We start from the raw sequence: 24,547 nt of genomic DNA on the forward strand, positions 1-24,547 counted from the left end.
AGCCTGGCAGCCAGGAGCCCAAAGAGCACGGGAGGCTTTTACAAGACTGTTTATGCTGCTTTTGGAGAGAAACCACTGTTGCCCTGGCAACTGCCACATCACATGACGGCCATCGTGTGGCTGTCTCTGAACTACAAAGCACCTTCCTTGCGCGCAGAGCACATCCGTGCACTTTGGTCCCAGCCCCTCTGAGCAGGCACCTGCACCTCTGGCTGGGCTGTGCGGTCAGGAGAGTTGGCATCGCACGTGGGGAGCTGTCCTGACACCCTGGCATGACGGGTCGTGATCAAAGCGGCTGGGAATGCCGGACACACTGGGTGGCAAAAAGGAAGGGGGAGGACATGGCAGAAGGGAGCACGGGCTGGCTACAAAGCCTCCACTGCCGGACACCATCCGACTGGCATTTGGCTGGTCTCAGTCCCAGGGAAGGCAGTCATTTGTGGGGTCTGGTGGGGGGACACACTCAGCATCAGATCAGCATCGTCTCCCCAGCGCCTACAAGACGTCGGTGTCCCTCCTCCCCCCCACCGCCACTTGACAACATCCAGCCACCTCCTAATTAGAGCCCGCCAACTGTCTCAGCCTGGCAGGAGGGTTTATTTTTACTCCTTTCAGTCACCCGGTTCCTCGTGCTCTTCTGCTCAGACGGCAGGCGCACCCAGGAGCGGGGCCTGGCTCCGAGGCCCGCGGGCAGGTCTGTGCCCAACACGATCCCGGCAAGCCTCCGGCTCCATCGCGGTGTCCGCGGGACAGGGCTTTCTCCTGGTGCCGCTGGCCAGCTGCGAGCCCGCGGCTTGGGCTCTGGTGCTGAGGGCTGAATGCCACCGGCCGCCACGTGCCATGCAGGGAGCCTCCCGCCTTGCAAGCATGCCCTTCATCGTGGCATTTGGCTGGCATATCGAGTGATGAGATTTCAAGCCAACTCCTCCTGGGGCAACGCGTCCTGTGCGGAGGGCTGGGGCGAAGCAGAGACTTTGCTTCGGTCTTTTTTCGGCGGTTCCAGGGGGGTGGATGGCCCATCTGGAGTCGGCACAGCACAGCATTTACCACGCCGGGGCAAAGCCCACCATGCCCCTCATTTTTCCAAGCACATCTGGCTCTGGCTGCCCCCAGAAATGCAGCATGGCTCTTGTTAGCGGCAGCAGCTGCCGCTGCCATGGAGCGAGGCCAAGTATGCAGCTCTGCTCCCTCTACTGTGCCCTGAACATCAGGACTGAGCTCTCCTGCCATCTCTCTGCCAGCTCCCCGGGCAGGGGGGGCTCCGCCGGGACAAGCCCATCTCGTTGACTGACGTTCGTCGCCCAGGCTGGCAGCTGTCATGCACCGGGCTCCATCCCTCGTGGCCCCCCGACAAATGTCAAACAGAAGCCGGGCAAGAGCAATGAGCTGTGAATGGGCAGAAGCTGGAAAGAGCTTGGCATGGAGCAGCGTGGTTGGGAGCACCCCGACAGGAGGGACTGTGCTCCATGCGCATGGCACACGCAGGCCCCCCATGCAGCGGCTCTGGTGTTTCTGGTCCTGTACCGATAGTGATGGCCGTGTGACCACGTTGCCAGCAGGACCGTAGCTGTCTGGCATGCCGCACGGTCCAGCTTGGCTGCGGGAAGGACCAGTTTGGTGCAAGACGGAGCACCTGATGGACTGCGGCAGCCGACTGTGCGCCTCCCCGTGCGAACCCTGGGCAGCACCATATGCGGAGAGAAAGGCTCTGCCAGGTGTAGGTGCCCCCTCTCCTTGTAGAGCAGTGTGTTTGTGAGTCCAGCTGGCCAGTTCGCAGACTGCTGACCCATCAGATCTGGTATCTGGCATCTGGCTGTGAGCTACGCTCTCTGCTTCCAGCTATGCAGGTGTTTGGCATCCTTTCCTGACCCTGGCAGGACCCAGCTGATGCCCTGCTGCGGGCAACCAGACAAACCTTATCCCCGCTATCATAAAGTTGAGTAAAACAGTAATCAAGGGATCATGCTCCTTGTTGAATGGGAAACGTGCGCTGACTTTCAGTAGCACTTATTGTCTTGGTTAGCTGGACACCCCTTGGGGCTGTCTGATGGGTATGCCATTGTATGCTGCTATAAATGCCTGTATTCATGCGTACAATGAGACTGCACTATGATTAACAGCGCCCCAGGAATCTCCCTCCTTTTCAAGCCGGCTCCACAGTATTGAACTCGAGGATCTCGATTGGGAAGGGACGTCCCGGCTGCACGAACACCGTTTCCCTTGCTGGTCTAAACGTACCTGCTTCTAATTTGATCATCAGCCCCTTCATTCCCAGGCTGTGTGGGGCAGTGAGTCGGGAGGTGCCGGCCCGACGTTGCCCCCATTCACAGCCCGTGTCCCTTGTGTGTACCGGTGGCACGGTCTAGCTTGCGCCAGGCTGCACCACATATTGCTGCTTCAAGGATGTGGTGGACCCTCCGCCCGCTCTGAGGATGCAGGTTTCTCTCCTCCTCTGCCTGCGGGCATTATCCATAGCTAGTGGCTCCAGCCCCTCCTTGGCCATGCCTGGTATTTATTATTCCCTCCATTCTTCCATTGCTAAATATAGCTGTGTATTTATAGAAGTAGGTAAGAGGTGAGAAGGGGCATATGGCTGTTTTCCTAAGTCCCCATTTATTAATATCATGGGGAGGCAGAGCTGGCTGACAGCCTGCCTTCCCAGCTGCGCCCACACTCCCTGCGCGGAGAACACGCTCTGCTCATCACCTTCTTTGGGGCTCTCGTGGGCTGATGGGGGCACCGTGTTATTTCTGGCTAGGAGGGGGAAGGGGGTTATCCAGGAACTGCACAAAGCGAGCCCAACCTGTGTCTGAGAGATCCTCAGCGAAAGCAGAGGGCGAGTAGGGGGGCTCCTGGAGTCTCTTCTCCCCAGTGATACCAAGCAGGGTCAGCTCTCGGGTCCTGGGGGCCCGGTCTCGTGCCCCTGACAGCAGCCAGTCCCCGAGGCCTGCGCGAGAGCCCGCGGGATAATTGGCGCCTCACTCTAGGACACATCCTTGTCTCTCCTAATTAGAGAGTGGCTTACACCTGGAAGCAGGAGGTTTGCTACTTCCCCAAAGCTCTTGCTGCCAGTAATTAGAAGAGGCTGTGCATGATGCCCTGGCCCTTTCGGAGTGGTGTTTGGTCCCTTCTGCTCGTCTAGGGACCAGAGGCTCTTGCTATGCAGGGGACCTTCTGCCGCCCACAGAATTGAGTTATTGCTGGCCTTCTCTGGAGAGAAAGCCTGCACCAAACCCTCGTGCCTGGGGTGGACCCAGCCCTCCATCCAGCTTAGAAGCCTGGTACAGGAGTCACTTCAAAAGGCAGCACTTCGCCTTTCTTCAGCTGTCGCGTTGTGAGCACCGCGTTTGCACACAACCGCTGACAGCCCATTAATTATTAGTTCAGGAAGTTTTCTTTTGATTGCAAGACAAATTAAATAGCTGGAGAAAGCAGGCAGCCTCACTCGAGGTGTTAATCCATGAGAGAGTCGCAGCAACCAAAGAACACAAATAATTCATAACGCCGATGAAAATCGGCGCCTTTCTTCCTGCGTTGCCGCTCCCCTTTGGCTCCTGCACGAGTGCTCGCTTGTCACATACCCCGTGGTTCAGCTCAGAGGAGATCTCAAGCCATTAATTCTGGGAAAGGTGCTTAGGGTTCCTCGGAAGAAATTGGATAAGGGACTGCAGAGCGAGGGGCTTTTCCCTCAGCTGGCACAGACGCCGGGACGTAGAACCGCGCGCTTTCTCTTGTTAGTGCTTCTTGTCATTGATCAAATGAGACAAAAAAATCAACCCGTGCAGCAAGTCTAATTACATTGCGTCAAGCCGGTGATCAAACAACAAGCAACTTTAATTACGAGCCTCAGAAGCGTGCCGGTGTGACACGGCACTCTGCCTTCCGAGGCAGGAAACCCCGGCCACCTTTCTGGCATAGGTAATGCTGCCTAGTGGGTCATGCCCTGGTGTGGACAGATCCATGCACCTACGTGCACCAAGTCCATGCCACGGCCTGCACTCACGCAGGCGGGCCGTGCTTCCCCTAGTCACACGTCACAAGCCACGGCCCCAAGCGTCACCTCTGTGCAGTGATGCTGCAGCTTATGGCCCACTAAGCCTCTTCTGCAAGTTCCCGGGGGTGGCACCTGTGAGGAGTGTCACAGAGCGGACGGAGCCCCCTGCTTGGGGGACAAGCAACCCCATTACTTTGATTAAATTTGTGCAACCTTTCCACAGGGGGAACATCTCGGCCTTGCTCTGGATTGGAAAAACACCTGCCCCAGGTACACTCCCCACACCCTCCTCCGTCTCTCCCCTGCACACAGGGCCCTGTTTGATGGCCTGCAGTGCATTGACATGAGAAATAAGTTTGGCCTTGAACGTGTCCCTGATGTGAACGTACGGATTGGCACCCTCTCAAATTTAATACCTCTTCTTAGCTGGCTTCTTTCTGCCATTTGCCAAACTCTGGAATCAGCCCCATCAAATTGATTTCCATTTAGCTGTTATCGTTCCTAAAACTGCTGAGAAGAATCATAGCCATATGGCACAGGGTATTTAAAATAAAGTCTCTTCTGACACAATTTACCATTCCCAAAGATGCTGAGCTGACACGCAGAGATGATACCGATCGGGGAAAGGGGAAGGTTTAGCACGCCAACGCCAGCAGAAAGGAGAGGGCCGATAAATAATAAATCTCTGTGAAGCAGCAGGAGACAAAATGACCGTTGTCTGGGGTGGGCACTGGGTGAAAAAACTGAAGTGGCGGAGACAAAGGAGCTTGAAATATTTAGACCCCGCGGTACCTCCCTCCTAAGCGCGTGCGCTCAGCTGCATGGTTTGTGTTCAGCTGGCAGGAACAGGAGCTGTGTATTAATTCTTCAGCCCCCTGGAAGAAAAGCCCAGAAGATGATGCCGAGTTTGTATCCCTGTGGGCCTCGGCTTTTGCACGTCTCGGGTGCACGTGCTGTTTTTCAGTAAGGCTCCTCCGACACTGGTGGCTGGCAGGGAGTGGCGGGAGAGACAATGCCCAGGTTACTTTTTGCCCGATTCTGAACGGCAGAGACGCAGGGCTGCAGAATTGCTTAAGGAAGGGATATTTTTAAAATTCAGGTTAGAGACTGAGGAGCAGCCAAAGACTAGCAGATTCTGGGAAGAGAGAGATCCTTCCAGGCAGGGACTTAAAGTGGAATTAAGTGATTAGAAATAGCTAATTGCTTATGAACTCCCTTTATGACACCGGTGGGTGGAGGAAGTTAATAAAGCTACTGCTTACTTTTGACCCACAAAGCCATAACGCAGAGTGCACCTGTGGCAAAAGTAGATGGAGGAAAGCTGGGATCTGCTTTTTCATGGCAAGCGCGCTGCATTGGGTCAGAGTGTCTAAACAGTGAGGCTGTTTTCTTTGTTCTTGGGGTTCATTATCTACCACGCGCCTTTTGGTGTCGATTAAAGACCTTGTAATTATCCACAGATGCTGTCACTGGGACATCTGCAGTGATGCAGCTACTGAGACAGCATCTTCATGAGGATGCAGCCAGCTTTCCCTTGGCTCTCTGCATCACGGCGGGGTCCAGAAAAAGCCCAAGTAGTCTCAGGGGAATAGACTCCCAGCCTGCTCGTGTGCATGCATACAGGACCCGGCCTGTAGAGACCCACTCCTGTCTGGGCCCTCTGAGCACTATAGCAGGACAGGGCTTGCTGGTCCCACGTTGCAGGCTGAGAACTTCAGGGTGCGATATTCAGAGCAAGGTTTGTTTTAATGGTGTGGAGGATCCCCGAAAGCCAGTGCCCATTAGGCACATGACTGCCTCGGCCCCATACTACCCCCGTGCATCGCTCCCATTGCAGTCTCTGCCCCCATAGCCGTAAGGAAATGCGGGGCCATATTCTGCCCCAGAAAGCCGCGTGTTTGTGCCCCTGAGGCAGCTCAGTCCTGCCGGGCGTGAGCCGCGGGAGCCAGTCTCGCAGGAACATGCCGCTCTCTTTAGGGACGATGCAAATCGCGTGGCAGGCAGCAGGCATGTGGAGCACGGCCACGTGAAGGTTACAGCTAGCTCTGTTTAGCCAGATGTCAAGGGTCCAAAAAAAGACTGGGTGGGAAAGGCTTATTTAATACCACTGCAGGGCTTTAGGGAGGCGGAGGAGCTATTGGGAACGTGCTTCTAGGACAGAGGCTGCTTTGGTCATCTGTATGGCAGCACTGCATCACGGGCTCTATGAAACGTCCCCATGGTTAGGGGGGAAATGTGGATAATTATCTCTGCTTGACTAGAGCTGGGCTGGCCTGGGTAGAGCAAATCAGCGCTGTAGCCTGTGGTCCAGGCCAACTTTTTGTGCAGTAGGCTGCTCTGCAATGGATTTGCCCAGAGAGAAAAACAAACGAGACAAAGTGCTTTTTTATATCGGTGTGGGCCTGGTTGAGACTCCCAGCAAATAATCTGCAGCTCATCAAGCCTCCGCGTTGCACTGTTATTAAGCTGCAAGCAGCAATCGCCGCCTGAATTACTTCCAGCATGTGTTCTGTGGAAAAGACAAATATGCTTGAAGTGTTATGGCTTGTGCTGACCCTTCCATCTCAATAACACATGGATCTCTGGGTAGTGTTACCCACGGGATGCTATACCCCCGGAGCAGCCCAGGCTGGTTCGCTGGCATCTCTAGCTCTTTGTAATGTTGGCTTCATCTGCCAGCAGCTGCCATCACCCGTCTGGTTGGGGGTTTAATTTAAGAGAAAAGACAAATGACTCTTTCGCTGTATATATAGGGGAAGAGGGGGCTGGTTTCCAGGTGTCTTTGAAGATCAAAGTGCTGTTCAGCAGCCGAACACGAATTTGTGAATCTGCAAGTCTTTGCACCCAAGGAAACGGTTCTCAGCAGGAGCTGTTAGATGGCGGGTCCTGGGTGGTCCTGCTCTGGGTGCTGTCAGGGCTGGCGCAGGCCATTCTCTTATGGCAGGCCCCACGCAATGCTAAATGCCAATGCATTTGAATGCATTTTGTTACAGTGCAGCAGGGCTCGCTCTCCGCTCTCTCACACCTGCTTTGTCTGCAACCGTTTATACCTGCCCGTGGTGTGGCTCCGGATTCATGCCATTATAATGGAGAGGAGAACCCGGCCTCACACAGCCTGGATGAAATATAGGGGCGAGGAGGAGCAGAGGATCTGACAGTAAATCCTGGCTGGAGCTGGAGTACTGATTGTAACGACCTGCGGGTTGGAACACAAGTTGTAGCGGGGATGCTTTGGAGAGTGATGCCAGAAAGCTCCACGTGCTTAGGGGATTTTGCAGTGGCTCCAAACACCTGCTGCCCCTCAAGCAGCAGCACAGAGCACATGGCACGTCTAATAAAGATCCACGTTGTTGCTGCCCAAATGAAGTCCCTTTATGGTTGCACAGAGCCCTGTGCATGCAGTGCGGTGGCAGTGGATGAGAACCACAGCAAAGAGGGTGTGATTTGAAGCATCACCCACACAGCAAAGAGAGCAGGCAGCATGGAGGGACTCAGACCCTCTACGTGTTTGGATTTCCAGTCAAAGACCCTGGCAGCGGCATGGAAACACTGGAAGGAAGAGTTGACCATGTACACCAGGGGTGGGCAAAATATGGCCCAGGGGCCAGATCCGGTCTGCCATGCCAATCTATCTGGCCCATGGGACCCCTAAAAATGTAGAAAATTTAGTATTTATTTGCTCCTGGCTGCCTGTCAAAGATGACAAGAGCCAGGGCAGTAGGATCCAGGGGAAGCTGGCAGCAGGACCCAGCAGCAAGGACCCCCCAGCTCCGCCCCCCCAACCAGAAGCCCCTGCCTAGCAGAGGCTTCTGGCCTGGGACCGTGGGGCTGTTCTTGCTTTCCCAAGAGGGAAATGTGGCCCTCGACAGCTTGCCAAAACTTGTAGGTGGCCTTCCGCCCAAAATAATTTCCTGCCCTGAACATGCAGCTGACCACGTCCCTTTATTGCTGCGTGGAGCTCTGTGCATGAAACAGCCGTGAGCATCAACGTGTCTGTGGTCTCAGGTCAGTGCTCAGCACCACAGGAAGCAGGAAGGTAAATTTTGGGTGGAGTCCAGCTGTTTCTATTGCACAGTGAAGTACATCCTGATTTCAGGCTCGTCCAGGGCCAGGCCAGACCCCTCCCAAGGTGCCTGGCATGGTGTTACAGAAGGAGTACCTGTGAAAGTTGGAATTGAGACTCCACCTTGGAAGGACCTTGGGGCCAGACTGGAGCCAGGTTCTTGCTATAGGGACGATGGGCAAACTTATGCACGTGGGACAGGATTAGCTTCACGCTCGGCTCAAAGCTTAGGCTCCCTCGCTCAAGTCCCGATTCTTTGCTTCCCTCTTTGGCTACCCAGTGACCTTGGTGTCAGCTGGAAGCAAGAACCTGTCCCCTTCTGTCTGGCAGGCTGCATGGGAAGTCTTTCTAGCCTGTGAAGAGCCTGGGAGAGTGTGTTGTGTGACTCAGGGCCCAGACAGGGATGACATTTGCCTAGGTAGGCCTGGAAAATGCTCCCTTGAGACTTCAGGAATGGTAGCTTTAGCTCTCTCAGCCAGGGCTGTCACATCCGACTAATCCTCCTAAGCTCTCTTTCCGTCTCTGTCATCCTGCCTCTCCCCGAACTCAGACGTGCGCTCGCCATGCTGTCTGCCTGGATCTGCATCATGCTACTGGGTGTGCTTGTGCAGTGGACTATAATAGGCAAGGAGGGAAAAAAGGGAAAAGCCGTCTGCTAACAGACTCCCCTAGTAAGAAGTGAGGCTGGCATTGATGCCACAGTTCCTTGCTGAGGGGGCATACCGCTGGAAGTGACTTCTGTTGGGCACGTGCAAAGAGAGCAATGCCGTTTCTGCAGCGGCTGCCCTAGGTGGAATTCAGCTCTGGACCATTTCTGCTGGATTGATGCGGGACAAGGAAAGGACGCTATATTCCTCCTGTCCGTGTCCGAGTTGGGCATTGAAATCTCCTCTCAAAATGTCCAGATTTCTCGTAGCAGCTTTGTGGGGTCAATATAGAGAAAAGATGCAGCGGAGTGTTTATGTGGCTGTCTCCTTCCAGCAGAGGTAGCAGACACCCTTTGCTGTGGGTTTTTTTTTGCTCTAAATGGCTGTCGTCATCAAAAGCTTCCTAATTTTTGTAAGTGCCCAAGCTTCACGTATGACTGGGTCTTCTCCACGCCTTAGTGGCACAAAGGAGGCTTTGGCTCTGTTTATTCTCCTCCACCCTGTAATCTTGCTGTCCCTCACTCTTCCGCCTCTCTGACATCCTGTCTCTATTAAAAAGCAACCATGTGAGGGCAGGCAGTGGAGCCTCTGGGCTGTGCCTGTAGAGTTTGGGCACTGGGTCCTGTCTCCTCCCTGAGCCTGTCACTGTGCAGAAGTGGCATAGGGATGCTGAGCCCTGGGCACAGTGGCCAGGATGCCCTCTCGCAGACTGGAGCCCGTCATGTGGATGTAGTTTCACCTGCCTGTATCTGCAGCTGCCTACTTTGCAGCATTAGGGAGACGTGGCTTCTGCTGCTGTCGGCGCTGCAGCTACGGGGCCAGGATTAAAATCAAATTGTGTGCTGGCTCTTGAAGCAGCACCCAGGGACACAGCAAGAAGCCCATGGACCTGGCGGCATCTTAATGAGAGCAGAGTTGGTAGGAGAGACCCCAGCCTTGCTGCTTCAGGAGGTCGGAGCCAATTGGTGTCTCTGTGCTGCTGTTGCAAGCTGAGTGCGTGAGTCATTAGAAGTGAGGCCGGAGCGCTGGCCTGGGCGGAGACCGCTGTGGCTATAGCAGGAGGGAAGCCCTGGCAGGAAGTATGAGACGGGGAAAGCCTGGACCTAGGCCGGAAAAAGCAAAATGCAACTGTGCGTCCAAGACAAGGGCTTGCCTATGAGCGAAGGCTGGGTAAGACCCCTATATGCGATGTGCCAGGCCACCCACTACTGCTGCTGGAGACAGGCATGAGCACAAGAGAGCACCGAGACCATCCAGAGCCACGCCAGCCAGGGTTATCCTTCATGGGAGGCCTTGGCCAGGCACAGCACTGGCTTCAGAGCAAGCTGGTTGTGCGAGCAGCTCATCCTGCACCCTTCTGGGGAGAGAACAACCCTGCGATGGGGCCTTTTTTCCAGGGCTGCTTCTTGCTGTCTAGGCAGGGAAGGGGGAGAGGATGCTGGAGCTGATGGGCAGCTCCCAGTGCAAAGCAGCCCCAGCCCCGCTGGCTAATGCAGCAGGCACCAAGGTGGGCTGGGCTGTGCTGGCTGACAGAAGTCCAGCCACATATTTCCACCATGGGAACTGTCTTTCGAAGCTCCGGCAGATCCTGTTACAACCTGCACTGGGCCCAGCTTACTCCTTGCTACCAGCCAAGGCTAGAGAATGGAAGAGTGACTTGTTTTCGGTTTTATTTTTGGTCCCATTTTTAAATATGCCTCTTGTGGAGAGGAAGGGCATTTCCTCTTCTCTAGCACTTCCCAGCTAACGATCATAGGCATTCAGGAGTGATGCCTAATCAGCAAGGCAAGGGTTATTCACTGCTAAATGGGCCCAGCTGAAGAGCATCAGGTCTCACAAGCTGGCCTGGGCCGGTCAGCCCTGGAACGGGGCCTGCTCCAGAAAGAATCAAGCTCCTGCAGGTGTTAGGGTGCCAGTGGACGGGGTCCCTGAGTCACTCCCCAGCTGCACTGGCCTAGGGACTGCCTTTCAGATGACTTTTGCAGTTGAATCGGGGACCCAACAGTGCTTCTAGCTGGAGTGAGTGCATTGCCCCAGGTAGTATCACTCTGGGAGGAAAATGCATGATTTAAATCTCCCTGTCATGTTTGCTACAGGATTGGGGGTCCAGCCCTCCTTGTGCTGCTGTACCCATGTGGTGGACTCCCTTCCCCTGGGAGGGAGCGTGCAGGGGCCCAGTTGCATATCCCCTTCCAGAGGAGGGGTCTTCTCGGTGGTTGATTAACTGGTCCCCAGGTCGGTACTGCAGGCTTTTGTGCTGTGAGGCCAGAACCAGGACAGCTCTGTGCATAGCCAATGCCCTGGGAATGCCTCCAGTGTGCGTGGCTGGTAAATGCGCTCCGTCTGCCTTGTGGTGCAGAGCCAGGGTTCGGGGCTGTATTGGGTCATCGGGAAGAGGCCATGCCCAAGTCCTTCCCTATGAATGCTCGCTTTCCGCTATGTGTGTGACCACACCTGCCTGTTGCAATGCAGCGGGTACAACACCAGCACCTCATGTCTGGCTAACAAGTGGTACTGGGAGTTGTAGCAATCTCACTTGAGCCTCTCTCTGTCTGCAGCCCAGCAGGATCAATAGATTGGAAGCTGCTGCATAAGCAGAAAGCTGTGGGTTGTGTTCCCTCCTCCAGCAATCTGTCATTCCCAATTCTCACCCACCGGGGTCTTGTGCAGATCCTGGAGGGAGCGCAGACCCCGGCCCTGGGCTGTTAACAGGTGTTATGCATGCAGGTGCTTTGCCTGCTGCTCCGGAGGGCATGCTTAGATGTGGAAGGTGAGCTGAGACGAGTCCATGGAGCGTTATAGACCTAGGAGTAGGATCCTTCCTTAGTGATTTATGGGTCGGAGGAGAGCGGTCAGATTTGCTTTGCCTCGGTCTGTTGGACTTGGGGGAGAATTTTGTCTTGCATTTTTAGTCGGCTTTTGAGAGGTTCTGCACCTGAATCTTTGGACGCTTAGAAATGCCTGCTGGGCTTTTGGGAGCAGCTTACAAATGCAGGATTTCTTGCAGAATACCAATGTTGAGTGAAGCTAGGCTAGAGAGCAAAAGGTAGGAGCAGATCTTCCAGCCACAGCAACTAGCTAGTAGAGTAGAGCTGTCTGCCCACGATCCTTTCTCTGCCTACACTGTCTTGTAGTTTTTTTTTATTTCCATGTTGGTTATTTCCCATCACAATCAATTAACTCACATAGGTCAGTGCTAGGGGAGCTGAATTAGTTCCCCAGCTTTTACTGCACATAGGTTTGTTATGGCTGACAAACAGAGAAGATGGCTCTTGGCAGGAGTTGGGATGTTTTGATCTGCACTTCATTTTTTTTAGTACACAGATTTTATATCCTGCCTCTCAAGCTGCTTCTGTTGCTTTGCCTGAGCTCGTGCTCCTGCAAGCCTTGTTCTTCCCGATGCCTCGCTTAGCTCTCTGCTCGGAGCCTGATGTTTGCAATCGCTTCCCTGATGAGGACAATACGTACCATAGCCTTAGCTTCCCGCTAACTCGGACACCTGAATTGCTCTTTGTGAGGTTCCTTACCGGAAATTACGGGGAACCCCAAAATATCAAAGCTGCTGTTTCCTTCCGTGTCTGACTTTTGAAATGCAGTGAAACGCCTTCGGAGAGTATGCAATATATAAGCCTTGCTTTGGTTTAAAGGAACATTTTCTAAGAGTTGATAAGGGGTAACAAATGGCTGCCAGGTGCTCTAAGCTGGGCACATAGGTGAATAGCCTGTGTTGTTTACATGATGGTTTGCACGTGGCAGACAGGCATGGGGTGCAGCCTAGTTGAGATGGGAGGGGTATGCAGGTGTAATTAATGCACTCAAACAAAACAGCGGTAGAAACCCACGGAGATAAAGAAGGGAGACTAATGGGCCATTCTTCCATGGAGCCAAGGGTCCAGATCCTGCCCATATGTGATGGAAGGGATATTGCTGGTCCTGAGCAATGCTTGCCCCTCTGTTTGATGTGCCCTGAGGCATGAAATGGTGGCACGAGACTGAACCTGGGGCCACGCATGCGGCTGTGGTGTCCGGGAGGAGCTACTTCTGCATATGTGGGCACCCTCAGACCCTCCTTGTATGTCAAAAGACAAACTACTTCTGTGAGACAAGTCAGAAAGTTGCAGTTTGGGGTCTCTCTGCAGGCCGAGAGCCCGCCCATGTTTCATCCTATCCAGAGTTGTCAACGGTGATGGTGCTTGCTAATCGATTATACTGGGAAGGCAAGCAAAGATCCTCAAGGCAGACTGAGACCCTGCTGTATTACAGGTAGTCGTGTCATGGTCCCTGTCCTGGAGGTTGTCTGTAACCTAAAACAAGGCACAGCCAGTGAGAGTAACAAATGGTGGGAGGGCAGAGGATAGCAAGGCAGTGGGAACAGGAATAAGCACCAACATTTACTTAAGCATGTTGGGATTTGCACGCAACAGTGGGACTGCCGTGTTTTGTGTTGAGGCCCAAAAACATGTAAGAAGCTGCAGTTTCATTCAGTTGTAATGAAAACGGTCCAGTTCACTCCAAAGTGTTAGTTTGCTATACCTTTTTTGAAATGTTTCTAGCTAATCATTCCTTTTTTTCCCCCTTAATTCTCTGCTTTATTTGCATGGCTGTAAGCAGATGAAGTCATCTGACATCGACCAGGAACTCTTCACTGAAAGCTATTGCAAAGTCTGCAGTGCTCAGCTGATATCTGAATCTCAGCGGGTGGCTCATTATGAGGTAAAGTCATTTTTGAGACTCGGATTTGGGAACGCGGTTTCACAAAGGTTGTGCTGTATTTGCTGGAGGTCCTCCCCTCTGATGTCATGTCGCTATGGTTTAGTGCCGGTCCGGAAACCTGGAGTCTGCCCTTTAAAACCTGCAGCGTCTTGCTTAGACAACAGCAAAAATTGTCCCTGAGCCCCATGCATTCAGTAGTAGGTCTGGTTAAATGCCAGGAAACCTTCCCCTTGTTTTCGTTTCTCACTGGCATTTAAGGATTTCTGGCAATGCTGCTGCAATGTTCAGGGCATTTGTTTTCCTGCTTGGATCTACTGTGAAGAAATGATCCTTTGTAGGACTATTGAAGGAATCCTTGATAATGAGGTAGTGCACAAAAGGAGGTGCATTTGCAGATAGCTCGGTCGCTGATCACCCAGGAGTTCAAGGTGGACAACGCGAATGAGAACAGAAAAGCAGAACACCAGTGCAGTTTAACCGTGGGCTAATTCATTCTTGTTATGCCGTTCTCTAACTCAGTGCTCAGGTTTTCCATAGGGCCCATGTTACGATGCCTGCTGTATCTCTTGCTGCCGTCCGACCTTGAAGTCACTTGTGCAGACCCTAGAAAAACTACTTTTAAAAGCAAGGTAGGTGGGGAGGAGGCTCAATTAAGAGTTCGATTAGTTAAACTCAAGTTTTTAGATTAAACGTGCTGCACTATCCATTGCTGAGCAGAAACTGCTAATTGTGCAGAGAATAGATTAGTATTTGTTGAATGTATTTAAGCACTTAAGAGGTAGGCAAGCTATAAACAATTAGAAAGGATATATCATTAGAGACATGTTAGAACAGCAATTAACAGCGCTGCACATCTTCCCAACAAAATGAAATGCATTCCTGTTAGAGGGAGGGAGTCCCTGAGGGATACCCCATCCTGTAATGCTGGCAAAGGGAAAAGACCCCTGTGCTGTCCACACCGGGACACCTGCCGTTCAGGTGATAAGAAGCCTACAGTCCTGGAGCTGCTTTGGAAATAGCAGAAGGTGATCAGAAAGGTGAGGCGGCTTGGTGGCTTGACTAAGGGTAGCCAGGGGTGAGAAATGAAAGCTGGACTCAGCTGGGAATAGGGATCAGGAAGGGAAAGGAAAGTGTACGCACTGCAGAGCATGGATTATAAAGGGACCTTGGTGACATGCCCTCTCTTATCAGCAGCCGGCTATGCTTGTATAGGAAGGGGCGGGGGGGAGATATGATTTTACTGAAAACCTCCAGGGGGAAAAGAAATGATTTCTGCCAGGAGCTTGTGCACGGTTGGGTTTTAATGACTTGGAGAGGGAGAAAACTCAGCTGACACCATCAGAACTTGTGTCAGTGCCCACAAATCATGGCTTTCCCACAGACTGCTTGGTTGGCCTGAACCTCGGCTCCCGTTGGCGCAAGTCTTTTGCCATGGGTAGGAGAGAGGGAGAGAATTGTCCTACGGTTGCCAGTGGAAACATAGCAGAGGTGCGTGATGTGCAAGGACATCACATTGCATTAATAAATCATGACGACAATAGCATGCAGTTATTTATAAGGCACTTCTCATGCCCTGAGGAACTTGCCAAACCAGTCTTGCCCGGTAAACTCGGAGCGAAGCAGAGATCCCTAGCAGCTGCTGCAAAGAGGAAGGCAGCAGTGCTGGGTCGCGCAAGTGCTGGGAAAGGGAGCCAAATCTCAGGCTAGACATGAGCAAGAGCGCAGAATATAGGGGCTGCTGCCTGTGTGCCCACCTCTCCTCCTTCCTGTGCCACCACAGGTGCAAGCAGCATTGTTAATTCAGAGCAGATGTTCTGGAAATGGGGAAAACAACCTGGTTTTGCGTCGTGTATTTCTGGTGCGATGTGTCGTGCTGGCTTGTCATACCCTGAGAATCCCCAGCAGGCACCGCAGACGGCAGCCCAGCACTTCCATTATGTAACCGTGCCTGCTGGGTTATACAACACAGCGGAAACTGGAAGGGATGAGCAAAACAGGCCCCTGCTTCTTGACGTTTGTGGGCAAACACTGCACCTGGTGCCCTCCTCCGGATGGAGCCAGGGTGGGGCATTACCGGCAAGACGCGAGGGCTGCGGTGGAGCAGTGAGCTAGCAGAGCTCTTCCCTTGCTCCCGTGGCAGGGTCACGTCAGCATCTTCCTCCCCAACCCTTTCAGGCTTCGCTCCCTTCCCCTTGGAGCAGGTATCCAGGTTGTAGCCGTATCGCTCTAGCGGCAAAAGCAATTGGGACGCCTGGTAGAGGTGATATTTTTCTCTCCCTGGTATTGACTCGGGTAGCTCTTGAGCAGACTACAGGTCGAACTTTGTGGGGAAGTTTCCAAAGAATCGATGTGGAGCCGAGAAAAATCGCTTCCGATCTAAATGTGAACGGAAAACCTTTCTGCCACTGTTGTCTCCTCCTCCCCGATATGAATTGGATATGGTTTCCCGAGACGGGGCCAAATCATTTGTACTGAATAATTTAGTCAATGAACTTAGCCTCTTTTTCTACTTAGGCATTGACTGAGCAGTGTTTGATTTTCCCCAGATCTATTAATCACTAAAAAAAATATTGGGCAGTAATTTCTGCAAATAATTCTGGCTCTTTGCAGCTGGTCCCCACTCGATTTGCTCTGAATATCGGAGTCCGGGGCTGTGACGGGTAGTTTCAGTTAGATACTTGTATCAGGAAGGGTTTCTGTGGCCTGGCTGGATGAGCCAGTCTGGCTTGCAGGGAGGTATTCACTTTTACACCGTCAAAACTCACGTCATGCGATGAGTGAACGTCTTCCGTGGCGGCAGATGAGAGAAAAAAGGGCAACGGTCTCCAGTTGCAGCGAGAGAAGTTAAGGTTGGATGTCAGGCAAAACTTTCTCACCAGGAGGGTGAAGCACTGGAACGGGTTACCCAGAGAGGTGGTGGCATCTCCATCCTTGGACGTTTTTAAGGTCTGGCTTGACAAAGCCCTAGCTGGGGTGATGTCTCTGGGACTAAGTTTTGCTTGGAGCAGGGGGTTGGACTAGACGTGACCTCCTGAGGTCCCTTCCGCCCTCCTTTTTTATGAGTCTCTGGTATGTTTATACAGCAAGTGGCCCAAGTGAGTGTCCCCCACCCCCAGGGCTGTGGACTCTAGAAACTGCTGCCCCCAAAATGACTGATGATCATCATTTAAAGTTCTCTGCTTCCTATTAGTAATAAATCGAGCTGGTGACAGTATGACAGTCGAGTCACAAGTACACATTTTCCTGGGGCACTTCCAATTGGGACCCAAATTCTACCTTCTCCTGGCAGAAATGCTGCAAGTAAAAATTTTGTTTTTCTTCCGCCATCAACCGCGGCTTGATTTTTGGCGTTTCAAGTTTACAAAGGCCACAACAAAGGGACATTTAATTTCATGCCATCTGCTCTGAATAAACTCCGTATTGGCATTTCGTTTCAAAATGTTGCATCAAAGCGAATTGGCCTGTAAACCAGTATCTGTCTAATTGTTTTGAAGCTTCACAAAGGACATGGGTGACATCAGGCATTTCAACAACTTTTGCAGTGGCAGGACATTGAGAAGGCCCTTGCCCCCTTGCTTTACGGGTGGCAGGTTCAAGTGTTCCTGGTGTTTTTTGAGCCACGTGACGTGGGTGACAGGGTTGTCCGTGGTATTTTGGGAATAACTGAGGCAAGCACTTGGATGGGATGGTTTTCATAGGGAAGTTTCTGTAAAGATGTAACCTCTTCATCTAGATGGAGATGTTTCCATGGGCAGACAACTTGGGCTCTGAGATTAAAGCCTACAGCCCTGGGGCCATGTGCTGAAACCTCAGCCCCAGTGTGCATGTGAAATAAGACATTTCTCCAGACAAACTGGAGGGAAATGGCATATGAAACGAGGAGCTTTTTATTTTGCCAAAGCCGAATAGCCCGTTTCAATCAGAAAGAGTTATTGCTGATGTCTCGGGAAGGAGCCGAATGACTTTTTTTAGCACTTCTTTGCCAGGAATGAAAAATAATTTGTTGACAGTTGTGCAAATAATAAGCAGCATTATTTCCAAGGGCAAGTGGAGTGGGAACATGACAAAAGAATCAGTGGGTTTGCTGCATAGCTTCACTTCCAGCCTGACACACGACAAAACCCCGTCCTCCTTTCACATCTGTCTTGTGAAACTCTCTCCTTTGGCCTGTCTGTGTCTCTGATCCCTGGTTATTGTGCCGCTGCTCTCATCTACTGGAAAATCCACAGTGCCTCCCCATATAACCTCCCTGCTTTCTGGAGCTGCCAGGGATGAAGCTATTGAATTCAGGATGCAGTTTGTGAGAGAGCCGATGTGTGCACCGGGATGCAAGGTAGTTATTTCCAGTGCATTGGCATCTACAGAAATGCAAAAATGCCCCCGCGAGCTCCTTGGGCACAGTTGCTGAGTGGCATGTGAGGTTGCTTTATAGGTAACAGTAGTTATCTTGCACACAAGCACAAAACGAGAGCCATCTGAGCTGCTGGTGCTGAGAAAGACGGTGTGTTTGCATGCCACGGTCGTAACCTGGGGGAGAGGGGGGTAGGTTTGGGTGGGCAATTGCCCTGCAATATTTATCGGAGAAAACCATACTCCTCCCATTTCTAGCCTTTGTTATAGGGTCTGCCGCTGGAATGAAGTATCCAAATATTGATGCCTAATAAATTCCCTGCTAGGTAACAGCACGGTACACTGCTTTATCTGCTGAGAATGCTGCATTCGTATTGGCTTTGCTGTTCCCCCCACCTCTCTCCCCCTGGGAGAAAGGCAATGATTGGGTGATGGGATGAAGAAACACCGAAAAGGACAAAGCAGTACAGTCACTGCAGGCATTTGCCAGCTGCATACGGCATGAGGTGACACGAGAGGCAAAGCACAAAGGGAAATACAGAGCTGGGTTCTTGAGGGAGGGAGAGAGGAGCGGTGGAGGAGGCGAACTCCCTGCCCTCCCCGAGAAGTCGTGAGAGTAGGGTGTGATCTACAGGGGCGGGGATCAAATGAGTGTGTCAGAGATGGGCTGGCTCTGTTGTGTGCGGAGTTCAGTCCGGCCTCCCTGACCGTCTGGACGTGCGTCCGGTCCCGGGTCCCGCTGGTTGCAGGGAGAGATCTGAGCATCCCCCTGGGGCAGCCCCCTCCTGCCGTCAAGGCAACTTGGAAAGGCAGTGAAGTAGCCGGGCTTTCAGTAGCTTCTTCCGAGGGCACCTTTCTCCCCTGGCTCGCAGCTGGGCAGCTTCGCAAAGCAAATGACCTTCTGCTCTGGGCCTGATGGCACAGAAAACTCCCTGCCCTTCGTGCATCCCTTTGAAATGACAGGGCTCGACTTGGTAGCCATGGGTGGGAACCACGCAGGGGCAGGTGAGCGAGGCAGGTGACCTGAGCCTCTGCCCTGCCCGCGCCCCAGGGAGCTGATCCAGGCAGCAAGGACCCAGATCAGCCCTGCGCTGCACCGGCGGTAGATCGCATCAGGCTCTCGCAGCACCGCTGCATCGTTAAAATGGTCAGAGGGACAAAAATTCGTTTGCGGGCAAGTCCGGGTAGAAGCCACCCGATGTGTAAAGCGGTGTTGCAGCCATGTGGCCCTCCTCTCGACTCGCTGTGATGTGCCCAGAGGATGCTTCTATGTGACAGCGGGTTGAGGACAAAAAGAGATAATAGAGGGATAACTGGGGCCCGTGGCTTGTCAGAGCGCCCAAGCCAGCTCGGGAGGAAAGACCCAGCCTGCGCCTGGCAACCAGGCGCAGTGTCAGCACAAACAGTCCGTCTAGATGGAGGTTTCCTGGCCTGTTCCCTGCCCAGCTGCAGCCCAGAGCAGCTGGGGCTCTCCGAGGAGCTCCATCTCTGCAGGACTTCCAGCCCAGCTCCGAGGCAGGTCACCTCAGGGCTAGCTGAGCAAAGCTCCGGACATCTTGGAGCGTGTTCAGTCACTGGAGTGACCTTGAAATCCGTAGTCTACAGCTGGCCTCTCCCCTTCGGTATATCTGCAGCTCCTCTCCCCTCCTGCTTGCTGTTGCTCCCTTCTGGCTCTTAATGCTTCCACCCCTTGTGCAGCCCTTCCTTCCAGCTGTCTCCGTGCTGAGAGTTGCAGGAGCTTCTTTGGGGTGGGGAGGGGTCTGTGCTGTAAATTGAAAATCCCTTCTTGAGTTCCCAGCTCTGTGCACAGGGGCACGCAGCCATTACAGAGTCGTTTGCATTTTACTTTGGAGTTTCTCCTTGAAAATCCCGCAGTAAAATTACCAGACATGCAAAGTTGCCTTTAGACTTCACACTGAGCTGCATATTCATTAGCGCGTTCGCTCGGGATGCTGCCATGACCCTTTTCCTCCTTGTAATCTTTATGGCTTCAGGTGCTTGCATAATATTTTACTTTGTGATTGAGAATAAAGGGTAAGTTGGAGCTTTACAACGCGAGGCCAGGCCAGCGCGGTTTGCAAGTGCTGTTCCTGGCTCCCCTTGCCAGCGAAGCAATGAATAATCCAATGTTTGCTCTGGAGAGGGAAATGCAGGGGGAGGGGAGGGATGCAAGTTAATTAAAATTCTAATGCTGAGTAAACTCAGGAGAACAAATCAAGTGTCATGCCCTTTGGCTGGGTCTCCCAGAGCTGGAGCATGCCCTGAAATTTCTTGAACAGTCATAGACAAGTGATTCTGGTGAACAGTATTGACAACCCCATCGATACTCTTTGTCTGTGGCCGGCCTGTACGGTCCTCAAGTTGATCTGCTGCCAGTTGCACTGTCCATGTGCAGGGCGTTTGGCTTGAAAGATCTCTTGTCGGCAGGAATAATAAATAAGCATTGTTTACTATCGGCACATTAGTGCCTTAAAGATCAGAATGCATGTGCTCGGAAAAGCAATCCCGGATTTGAAATATTAATGCAGTAGAAGAGCACATCCTCTCCCTAGTAAAACGAATGCGGTGCTGGAAGATTCTTCCGTGTCGGAGGAGAGCTCCCAAGTGAGGAGCTGCAGGCTTGAGGATGCACCTGCAAAGTCATTTTTCTCCCTCCACCTGCCTCTTCCCCCCGGTTCCTTGTCTTCCAGTCCGCGGGAGGGAAGATGCAGCCATTTAACACCCCCTGCTTCTCCAGCCTGCCGTGGGCTCGTTTCTCTTGAGCGTCTTTTCCCACGTGCTGTCCAAGCAACTGTTTGTCACTGGCTGATTAAGTTTTTGCTAGTGTGGCTGCGCCAGGCAGGCCTCTTCTCACACGCTCCACCTGGGCTTTTAGCTTTCCTTTCTTAGCGGAGGATTTGGAGCGATGCAGCAAAGATTGGGGTACATTATAGCAACAGAACAGTTGTTGTGGGCAACTTCGATCCACAGGAGGGACAAATTAGGGAGTGGTCTAGAGGAGAATGGCACGGCTGAGATGGGTAGATGAGAGAGTAAGGTCTGGTATTCTCTGAGCCAGTAGCAGCTGATGCGGGAATATTGGTATCTATCTGTTCACATGTGGGACCTGTTGTCCCTTCTGTGTTCACTGCTATTTGCCTGCATAATTTGTCTTCAGTTTAGCAAGAGGCAAAAGCCGTAGGGGCAGATGCCCCTGAACGTGCATCCCCTGTGCTATCCTCTTCTGGACTGGCTACAAGGGGCTTGGAGTGGCAGCCCCGAGTCCAGTGAGTTGTACCAGGCTGCTGGTGTCTCTCCCTAGGGTGAACCCTAGCAGCAAGTCCTGGGCCTGGGAAGGAGTAAGCAAACTTCTGGATATGTCGAAAGCTGGTTTTTGTGTTGCTGCTCATGAGAGGAGAAAGCTGCTATGGTGTCTTTGTGTCTCTGCGTGCATGCACGTGGGCAGACTGAGAATTTATCTTAAGACTCAATTCTTCCGGCACAGTTTAACAGCTGCCGGTAAAACGTGCCTAGGTAAATATGGCCGTGCATGTTGTCGTAAAGAAATATAATAGCCCTGCTGGTTTTTTGCTAACGTGATTACAGCTGTATTTTCCATTTTCTGCATGGAGTACGTCGAGTCACTGGTGTGGTGTTAACGACTGGTTCCCATTGCTCTTTAGAAAACGGCTTTGGATGAAACCAGCTCTTTATGAGGCTACGTGTCACCACCTTGTTGTCAACCTTAATGGCCTCGCGTTATTTTTAATGCACTTACAGTGCTAAAATCTATGGTTAAGGAGGCAGCAATAGCGGGATAGATGGTGCCCAATTTCATTCACTTCCATGCCTGGGCTCCCTTCAAATAGTGCCATGCTTCTGGCTGAAAACGCTGAAGCGCTAGACGAATCTTTCAGAAAACCAGTGAAAGGCAGCAAGGAAGAGGCCCGGAAGTCCATGTCCCACTGATGTTAGCTCTAATTGATAAGCCTTGAGCTTTCCCTTGGGGTTGAGGTCTCAGATGCTGGCAGAAAGCAGCATTGGCTACTGTCCGGCAGGGTGCACGTGGCACAGCCACACCTCCTGCGTGGGTGTCGTGTTGAAGGAGAAGCAGCACTGACACGCTTGATATATTTGCCACAAATTGGCGTTAAAGGTCAAATAAAACCAGCAAGGCCCTGCCAATGTTTATTTTTTCCATTGCATTTTTTGATAAAGAAGCGCGCGCAGATGTATGCACACGGTACACGTGGGCAGCTGTAGCTGCGTTAACTCTTCTGATTTGCAGTTTGGGGTCGTCATTGCAATTCTGGTTTCAGCTCTAGCTGAGTCTCCGGGCATTTGACAGGTAACCTCTTCCCTGACCTCATGCTGCATTGCAAGTGCTTTAGACGCTGGTATCATCAGAGGGAATCTCTCATCTCGGCAGGCTTTGTTAGCAGGTGTCTCCAAGTCTGAAGTGGAAGCAAAGCCACCATCAAGGCAGCACAGCTTTTCTCAGCACCGATGGGGAGAGGTCCATTCGGTGACTCCTTCAAAGACGGATGTATTAGCTTTTGAAGAGGAAAGCATTAGGCAAGCCAGAAAAAAAAGGGGAAGGGAGGGGCCAAGCATAGGGCTGCCCCTCTCTTAGGTACCTGCAGCAGCTGCAAAAACTCCTTCCAATGAAGCAGAACTACAAGGTCTGCAGATGTAAAGGTTTTTCAGTCCTTAGACCAACACGGCTACAACCTACACCCCACAAGGTTTTTCAGTGCCACTGAGACATTGATGAAGGGCTTGGGTCCAAATGGAGAGTTGGTGGCGGGTGGGCAAGCCCAGAAGTTGCCAGGGGAAGCACTTATTTGGGGGAAGGCTTTTCCTCCTTCTCCGAGCTCTTCCCTTTGTGCTTGGAACTCCCTGGAAGAGCATCCTGAATGTAGACTGCCATGCAAACCTGTCTGAAGAGCTCGGGTTCTGGGATTTTTAGTAGAAAGCCAGTATTTCCTAATTTGTGGGTTCCCCAATCTCGGCTCTCCCGTGCAGTATTTGAGAGCTCTCCGAGGTGCCCCTGAGCTTCTCTGTGTGCACTGAGCACTGCTCCCTGGTACCAGGATGCACTGTCCATGGCCTGGTACATGGCTACAGCGAGGGCACCACCAAGTGATGCCAGCCTGGCTCCGGGAGCTGTCAGACTAGTAAAGGCTGTCGTGTGTGATGCTAATGGCATTGGCCGTTTGGTTCGTTGTAGCCGTTCGTGGTTCTTTCTTGCCAGGGTGGATGTGTCACCTGTCTGCGTGGTGCTGGGGAGCTTGGGCCTGCACCAAGGGAAGAAACAGCTAGTCTTATGTGGCATGCAGTTTGGGGCTCGGCGACAGATATTGTGTGGGAGCTTTTCTGTGCTTACACTGGAGGCTTTCGCATCCACAGTGCAGGTGCAGTGGAGATGGGAAGGCACGCGTGTGTCACCTCTGGGGCTGTGGGGGTTTTCAGGCGGCCTTGGCATGAACATGTTCCTGGCACAGAAAGCCCACATGCCCCAGGAATCCCCTTGTGCCCAGATGAGAGAGGCGGTGCTGCTGGGTTGGATGTGCTCTTGTGAAGGTGACTGTAGGAAAAACAGCGTTGATTGTAATGAAAGCTGTCAGGTTTGACTGCCTGCCTGGACCTCAAGTGATTCCCGAGCGGAGACAGAGCTGCAGATAAAACATTTCCTTGCAAGCCAGCTTCCCAGGGTGCAGCAGGTCAGTGCTTCTCCCTGCCCCTTTGTCTGGCTTAGAGAAGTTTTTCTTTGAAGAGCTGCAGCATGCCAGGAGGGGGAAGAGCTGCAGGGTTTTGTGAGACGTTCCCGTCAGAACCAGGGAAAGCAGGCGGCTCCCACAAGGCTATGAGGGTCCTGGTATGACTCCTGAGTAGATAGATGTACTTAGCGCAGTCGTAGCCTGAGATTAAGAAGGCAGGTATAGATCTAACCAAAGTAGATGCATGCATGGATGCATGCAATATATATATGAGTTGGTCTAATAAAAGAGATCAGATTTACCCCCAAAACCTTGTCTGCCTATGTCCGTAGAGCATCATGGCTACAACCTACATCCTTTGTGTGTGTGTGTGTATACACACACACACACACACACACATTATATGTACATATATATCTACTTTGGTTAGTCTACCGTGGGACTTGGAAATATGTTCCCTAGGAGAAAACTCCGTTGCAACATGTGGGATTTACCAGTAGCCTTGTGGGACTTGAAAATATTTTCCTTAAGGAAAAGATCCCCTTAGGAAGGCATAGGGTTGACCTGGTGCCTGGATGCAGTTCCCCAGACTACAGATCATCCTGCCATAGGAATGCATTGGGATGACCTCCACGTTACAGGGGTGTTGGTTGTAGCCATGCTGGTCTAAGGACATGGGCAGACAACGTTCTTTGGGTCAATCCGATATCTGGTATTATTGAGGTGGTCTAATAAAAGATATCAGATTGACCCAAAGGAACTTGTCTGTCTGGGGATGACTTGGGGGTTCATCTGCAGCCCTCCCAGACAACAGGTCAACCTGCCTTGGGAGCAAAGGAAATGACCTGGGGCCTGGCCAGGGCTGCGTGGGCTATAGGTCAGCTTCCCATAGGAATGCAACAGGGTTGACTTGTAGCCCTTGCAGAACTCAGCAAGGTTTTAGCTCAAAACCCGCCCCCCCGCCCCCCCATAGGAATGCACTGGGAGGCTCTGTAGCCTTGTGGGACTTACAAACCTTTTCCGTACAACCTTTTACCTTGTACTGCTGGATGTGGTGATGAAGAAACCACTGCGATACAAA

General features: G+C 52.3%; 1 protein-coding gene across 7 annotated transcripts in view; it reads left to right on the forward strand.

Moving 5' to 3' along the window:
- ZMAT4 (zinc finger matrin-type 4) overlaps positions 1-24,547 on the forward strand; it is a 108,932-nt gene that overhangs the window by 11,726 nt on the left and 72,659 nt on the right. The window contains exons 1-2 of one of the 7 annotated variants that reach the window (XM_019495551.2): positions 10,289-10,741; positions 13,316-13,417. The exons of 1 other annotated variant lie outside the window; for it this stretch is intronic. In XM_019495551.2, the coding sequence (XP_019351096.1) occupies positions 13,316-13,417 (102 nt within the window). In that variant the 5' untranslated portion in view covers positions 10,289-10,741. Of the gene's footprint in view, positions 1-10,288; positions 10,742-10,792; positions 11,475-13,312; positions 13,418-24,547 lie in introns of those variants that run through there. 5 more of the 7 variants (XM_014602055.3, XM_059730639.1, XM_059730637.1 and 2 more) reach the window with 5 other exon arrangements.

This window comes from Alligator mississippiensis, chromosome 7 (assembly GCF_030867095.1).
Source record: "Alligator mississippiensis isolate rAllMis1 chromosome 7, rAllMis1, whole genome shotgun sequence".
Classification (NCBI taxonomy): Eukaryota; Metazoa; Chordata; order Crocodylia; family Alligatoridae; genus Alligator; species Alligator mississippiensis.